Genomic DNA, 7,044 nt, shown 5'->3' on the forward strand with positions numbered 1-7,044 from the left:
TCTTCGTTTCAAATAATCCTCCCTGGACCCCATTTTCAGCATGCTTTGAGCATGCCGGGAACTTCCCCCCAACACACAGAGCTGATGCTCTGTGGGATTTGCAGGATTTGGGCCGGGCTGGGCTGTTCCTGCTTCACAGCAGAAGTTAGCAGAAGGCTTTTCCTCCTGCCCTTCTCATCATCTTCTCCTCCTCGTCCCCAGCCACACTTGAGGGTTGCTTTTCTCCACGGCTCAGCCACGGGAACGGGTCCAACCCTGGCAGGCAAGTCCTGCTGACTCCAGGACACGCCACACCGGCCCCACCGCCGCTGCAGCAGCGAGAAGCGGGGTGTCCCCAGGGTGCCCGCTTCCTCCCTGCCATGGCCCTTCCATGGGAGCAGCACCAGGAGCTGCGGCTCTGGCCCCTGCCAGGCGCTGAGTGGGAGGAGAGCATCTCTTCGGTTGGATTTCGAGCTCCTTTATGAAGATTGCTTTCCTTGGTCATTTGTTTGGCACACCGTTCGTTTGGAGGGGAGAAAAAGCACAGGGGCATTTGCATGAGCAGTGCTTGGAAAACCTGTCTTCTGGTTTGAACGTGGGGACCAGAGGCAGTCCCACAAGGAGAGGAGATGTTTGTCCTGCCGGCCTCCTCCCCATGCCCGGCACAAGCACGCGGTGGGGCATCGAGAGCGTGTGTCGCTCTGCGTCTTGGCAGGCTTGAGCATCGGCTTTAGGATTTCTCTTGATGTGATCACCAAGAATCAGAGGCAATTAAAGGCTGAGTTTAATTGGCCTCTGCAGCAAGGTTTTTCTGCATAAGCGCAGGAGGTGAGGGGACAGTTTCACCCTCCCCAGATTCAGGCACGTGGCTCTCAGCATGAGGGGGATGGAGGAGGGAGAGACGGTGGGGGAGAGCACCGTGGCTGGTCTGTGCTGCACGGCTGAGCTGCAGCGATGGAGGTCTGGGCTGCAGCACCAGCATGGTGAGGATTTCATCAGGGCTTCGTGCTTTGACTCTTGTCAGAGCTGCTCCTCTTGGCCTAAGGACGCTGGGGGTGCTGCTGAGGGGGTCTGCAGAGGTGCCACCTCTCAGCGTGCCTGGACCCTGGTCCTTCACTATCTCAGCATCTCCTCATCCAGCCCTTCCTCCTAAGGACAGCGTGGTCCTGGAGCCAGCTTCCCCCAGCCCTGCGTGCCATGCTTCCCCTAAGCTTTTTCAGCACGCTGAGGCACTGCTGGTAGCCCAGGCTCTGTTGGGGGCATGGACCCTGCCATGGGCTGGTTGTCCCAGGCCCTGCAGCTAACCCTTTGCTTTGCTGTTCCTGCTCTCTGCCACCCATGGCTAACCACGTGCCAGTCCCAACCTCATGATACCCTGGAGCATCCAAGCGTCAGCTCTGCTGGACCAGGATCTCTATGTCTCCCTAGACGGGCAGACACCAAGGGTTGGATGCTGGCCTCCAGCCAGCTGGCAGCAAGTCCTTAGGAGGCTCCTTCTCCCAGACTGGGGACAGGAGCAGCTCTGAGCCACACATGCTGGTGCTGGCATACCCAGCAGCTGCTGGCTGGCCCGGTCCCTGCTCAGCAAGTCACTCGCAGCCTGGCTTGCATTGACCCGCTTCTGGTGGGACATCACCATCCACCCTTGTGTGGCTGAGTCCATCCCAGCACTGTGCTTGCACACTGTGGTGGGGAAGGGGTGGCTGAGTCCTTGGAAGCACCAGTTCTGCGTGAAGCAAAGTCTACAAGCAGTGGGATGAACTCCTGACTGCTCTGAGTGTGTGTACAAAGAGCTCTCAGGCAGTGCTCCTTACACTTGGCTGCTTTAGCAGACACACAAACCAACAACCCAGCCCACCACCCCAAGCACTCTCGCCAGACACCACGCAGAGCTGGCAGCTCACAGGGAGTGGGAATGTCCACATCCCCTGGCTGTACCAGAGGCTGTCTTCTTACCCAGAGACTAAGAATAGGTAAGGAGATAGAGAGCCAGTTTACCTTCAAGGTGGCCCCCAGCGACCTCAGTCCAGTGGAGTGCCGAGCCAGCTTCAGCACCCGGAATATCCTCATGAGCCGAAACACCTGCACGACCTTGCCCAGGTTGCCCAGCTCCGAGTCACTGCCCATGGTCACGTCCACCAAGAGGGTGAAGTAGAAGGGCAACACTGAGACAATGTCAATCAGGTTCAGCGGGTGCTTGAAGAACTTCCTGGGGCTGGGGGAGAGCAGGAGGCGGGAAGACACTTCGAAGGTGAACCAGGAGATGCAGAAATACTCCAGCTTGTGCAGGATGGGTTCATCGAGCACGTTGCCATTCTCATCCACCTCCTGGTACTCGGGCATGCTGTGGATGCACATGGTGGCTATGGAAACCAGCACCACGCTGATGGACACAAAGCTGAAGAGTTTGCTGGGGATGGAGTAGCCGGGGTTCTCCATGGTGAGCCAGAGGCGTTTGCGCACGTTGCCGCAGCGCAGCGTGCTGTAGTGCAGCAGGTCATGGTTGATGTCAGAGATCTCATCAGGGGACGTGTCCACGCTGCTGACCTCGCTCTCCTCATCCCAGTTGTGGTGCCGGCTCTCCAGCTTGCGTTCATGGTAGCGGTAGCTGCAGCAGGAGTCCAGGAAGAACTCATTAATGCCCCAGTACTCAATCTCCTGGCAGAAGGAGAAGACGCACAGCTCCTCCATGACGTGCAGCTTCCCTGTCTGGTAGAAGTGGAGCACGTAGAGGAAGAAGCCGGGGTTTCGGTCGAAGTAGAACTCCCTGGCGCTCACATCATAGTCATCGCAGAGCTGCAGGATGGACTCCTCTGAGTCGCAAGACAGCAGGCGTCCCAGGCGGGTGTCGGGAAACTTGGAGAGGGCACTGGAGCTGAGCCGCCTTCTCAGACCCCCCACGTTGATGTTGATAACGTCCTCCTCAAAACCGGGACCCCAGTAATTTAAGGTCTTGTTGACCATGATCAGCAGAGCGGGAGCTGGTTCCACCTGTAGGCAAGACACAGCGGGGCTGGAGGGGACGCAAGGCCCCTCCGACTCCGGGTGCTCCGGAGGGGCAGAGGGCCCAAAGCACCCTGGGGAGTCAGGAGGGAGGTTTGCAGTTTGAAAAGTGAGGACCAGGGAGCGGGGAAGGGAGAGAAACAACTTCGGGCAGCTGTTCTTCGGTGGTATGGAGCGGTGAGGCGGAAAAAAGCCAATTATTTTCCCAGGTCAAACTTTTCCGTGCTTTTTTTTACCTCTTAAAGTTTCTCCCTTTGCTAATGGCCTAAGGAAGGCAGTTTGCTGCACCTCCAGCACCTCGTCCATGGGGTTTTCCTTGTTCAAACAGGTAATTAGTCACTGAAGAGAGGATTTATCCCCCAAAGAGCCTCCCTCATGGAAAAAACAGATCTTGTCAAATCACTGCCACAGTGAATCTGCCAGAGAGCTTTGTAGCCCAACTGCCTACGTTGCTAATTAGACCTGGTCAAAAAGTCTTTAGATGGTGCTATCTACCCAGCAGCAAAGGCAGTTTTGCCAAAATCAAAGTGTTTTCACAGAAGGTGTCAGTTTTAGGGAGAATTTCAGTGGAAGAAGTGTCAAAACAATTCATCTGCCTGCTTTGTTTCCTCTTGTGTGTTCTGTCATGTAAAATATTAAGATTATTTTTATAATGTTGAAACATAACAAAAACATGATTCAGAATCATTGATGACTCTGAATTAAAAACCTGTAAATTGGTAGGGAAATAAAAAACAAAGTTTTGGTTTCTATTGTGTTTTAGGATTTTAAAAGTTTCAGGGAGCTGCGCTTTTCTGTCTAGCAGAAATTCCATTTTCTAATGAGCAGCAGCTAAAACAACTAACAAAGAGAAGCATTCCCACACCTTCAAAAGCATTTACCTGTCTTGATCAGAAGCTTAGAATAAAAAAGCCAAATAAAAAGGTCTGTGATCTTCTTGCATCCCTTGAAATCAGTCTCCACATACCTTATTCATCAAAACGCTTGGGGACGCACGGAGCAGCCCCGAACCCACGGCTCCTGGTACCCACAGCTCCTGGCACGGGGGTGTTGGGTGTCCCCAGGAGGGACATTGCATTTGCTCTCTAGGTTGGGGAATTATATTTTTCCGCACACATTGGCTACTTTGGAAGAATCCCACTCTTAGGCATGACTTGCTCCTGAGCTCTGCTCACACTTCCAGGCTGGTACCGACACGACTTCTGCAGCCGCTGATGCTTTTGCTGCAGCGGTCTCCGAGACATTTGTGACCTGCAGACTGGCCTTTCCCCCATCCCAGAGGCTTCCCCCCTGGTTTTAATCAGCCGGTGTAGAAACTAGGTATGGAGTTACGTATGAACTAGAAAAATCCCCCACCTTCTCTGTCTCGTGTTGCCCACTGAAGTTTTCAAACTTCAGGTGATGCAGGGACAGAGGCCACAGACAGGCAGCAGGAGCCGAGGGAAAAGGCTGCAGAAGCCCCCGCGGTGATGCCGAGGTGCCACCAGACCCTGCGTGGGACAGTCCGGTCCAACAGCAGCCACCGAGGGCCAAGGCCGGGTCAGTGACACGCGGCGGGTCCCCCCCATTGCACCCCAGCCCCGTGCTGCTCACCGGACATCTCCTGGGGTTTCTGGGGCAAACGCTGAAGCAGGGGAAGGGCTCTGCATGTTTTCCAGTGTCTGAGAAACGCAATGTAAAAGGTTCATCAGACCAGGAGCGACCCGGGGGACATTTTCACATCTGAATCTGGAGGCCAGAGCAGAGCCGGAGAGGGGCAGGTAACGGAGTAACGGTTAGAAATAAACCCCCGAGGTATGCTTTTAAGCTGAGCAGGGCTGTGCGTGCAGCAAATGCCAGATTTGTGTGAAATATCCTGGCAAAGGCATCTGCTAACTCCACTGCATCTCCCAGCCAGGGCTCCTTAAAGACACAGGCTTTGCACCACAAAGCCAGCACTTCCCATTACACCGTGTCTGAAGGAGGCAACTGGCTTGCGATAAGCCTCAGAGCTTAATGGACTCATTCTCTTGCCTTTCAAAGGGGAGGGGAAAAAAAAGAAGGATCAAGTTTTTCAATGCTTAAGACAAAAGCAAAGGAGAAGAAGGGTTGTAAACATTCCTTTTCAGGGATAAATTGGAATTTCTGTGACAGATAAGTTTTTCCAGGGAAGACATCACATAGCCCATCTGTGGGGTGGGGATGACTAATCCAGGTTCCTTCCAGAAGGATGCTTATGCATTCAGACTACACACACACACATAGACACGGCTGTGGGGGTGGGTCTGTGGGGTCCAGCTTATCCCACACCCGTCCTCAGCCTCTCTCTGTACCCTCCCTATACAGCAGCCGCTCTGAGAGGCCAGGCCGAATGTCACCGAAATCAATGGAAAGGTGGTTTTGGGGCTGGGCTGGGCCACGGGGCAGCCCGGGGGGCTGCGCTGGGAAGGCAGGACAAGCCTAAAGTGATGCTCCAGCTCAGCGGGACCATCCCCAGCGCACAGCTGTGCTGTGCGGCTGCGGCTCTGGGCGAGACGTGCCAAACCCCGAGAGCCAGGAGGGAGCCGGCTCCCACCTCTCACGCAGCTCAAAAAAAATGGGGTGTCAGGACCCTGCAAGCCTTTGTACCCCAGGGAAACCCCTCCAGCCCTCCCTCCCACGCGGGAAGCAGAGCGAGGAGAAGGGTCGCGAACTGTCTGAGATGCTCCTTCCTGACGTTCGCTTCCGAATAGAGCAAATTATTTCTGCCCACATGCAGCTTTCATCTAGGAATCTAAAGCAGCAATTAATAGTTTTATAACTCTTCTCCCTACTCATTTCATGACTAGCTAAGATCAGCTTTAGAACAAAACTGAGGTTTGAACTAAGACCTGGCGTGATCTCCCCTGTTAGATCATCAAAGGATGCGCATTTGCAGAGGTATCTGCTGGGAAACAGGAGCTTACTTTAGGAAGGTTGGGTGTTTTTTTATTTTAAAGCACAATGGACAGAGAATACAAATGTGTCTGTCTGGAATAAAGTGAATTTGCAACATTTTCCTGTAGCTAGCCCAAAATTTCCATGAATGATTGGAAAAATAGAACAGGTAAGGCCAGTCTCTTTCTGATAAATTTTGAAATATATTGTAAGCTATTTTAAGGAGACAACCATCAGAATTACACAAGCCCAGTGTGAACTGGGTGTTGGGTGTTTAAATGAATATGTATCTTGTGGAGAAAGAAATCTCTGATATATGCATTTATGACAGTAAAAAATATAAAAACAGATCAAGCATATCTGTAAGAAATGCTAGAAGAGTTTCCCTTGACAACGTATTTTTTTCTTAAAGGCTTTCAAATGGAAGTTATGTATATTTATTCTAACTGGCAGAGGGGACCAAAGGGAGTGGGAAGGAAGATGCTAATAGACATTCAAGTGAGGATGCAGCAAGCGCAGGGAGTATGGCACGCAGGGGCTTTTCCAGCGAGGTACAATAGCTTCAGATTAACATTCCAAATAAAAAGCCCTGTACTTACAGCTCAGTGAGGCTTCCCAGTGGGGAATCGTGTGGCTTTTCTCAAAGGAGCCATTAGAAACGCGGAAAGGAGGAAGCCCTTCATCCTTTGCCTGTAGGCCAGTCCTAAAGGCCCTGTCACCCTGGGCTTGCAACCCTGCACGTCCCAGGCGTGCAGGGGTGGTGGCTGCAAACCGCTGGAAGAAGTCCTGCGTGGGATGCCCATGGGGCTGGAGTGGGGCTGGGGTTCCCCGCTAGGTACCTGGTAGGGGAGTGGGGCTCCTGCAGGATGGTGTCCCCATAAGCCATGGGCCGGGGCAAGACTGGGGAGACGCCTGCTTTCTGGTCATCCAAAAGTGCCCCTGCAGAGCCCCGTCCCCATGGCTGAGCCTCCCTGTCCCCATCGGCCTGAAGATGCTCAGGACCAAGCCCTTCCTTTGGCGGGTGGCTTCGCCTGGCAGGTAGCGGGGAGCATGGCAGGGGGGTTCCAACTGCTGGTTGCTCCCTGCAGGCAGAGCATCAGCTGCTGCTGTACGCCGAGAGGCCACCAAAACGCCCAGGGCTGGGGATGCAGGTGACGGGGACACACA

The 7,044-nt window shown here is 53.7% G+C and overlaps 1 protein-coding gene across 1 annotated transcript; it reads right to left on the reverse strand.

Annotated features, from left to right (window-relative positions):
- Positions 1–1,935: 1,935 nt before the first annotated feature.
- Positions 1,936–2,970, reverse strand: LOC104621118 (potassium voltage-gated channel subfamily S member 1-like; the record flags this gene model as incomplete). The annotated part of the gene is made up of 2 exons (XM_010287519.1): positions 1,936–2,637; positions 2,758–2,970. Coding segments are annotated over 2 exons (915 nt in total), but the record flags the coding sequence as incomplete, so codon positions are not given.
- Positions 2,971–7,044: the final 4,074 nt, after the last annotated feature.

The sequence above is a fragment of the Phaethon lepturus genome, unplaced genomic scaffold, assembly GCF_000687285.1.
Source record: "Phaethon lepturus isolate BGI_N335 unplaced genomic scaffold, ASM68728v1 scaffold49275, whole genome shotgun sequence".
In the NCBI taxonomy this organism is placed as follows: domain Eukaryota; kingdom Metazoa; phylum Chordata; class Aves; order Phaethontiformes; family Phaethontidae; genus Phaethon; species Phaethon lepturus.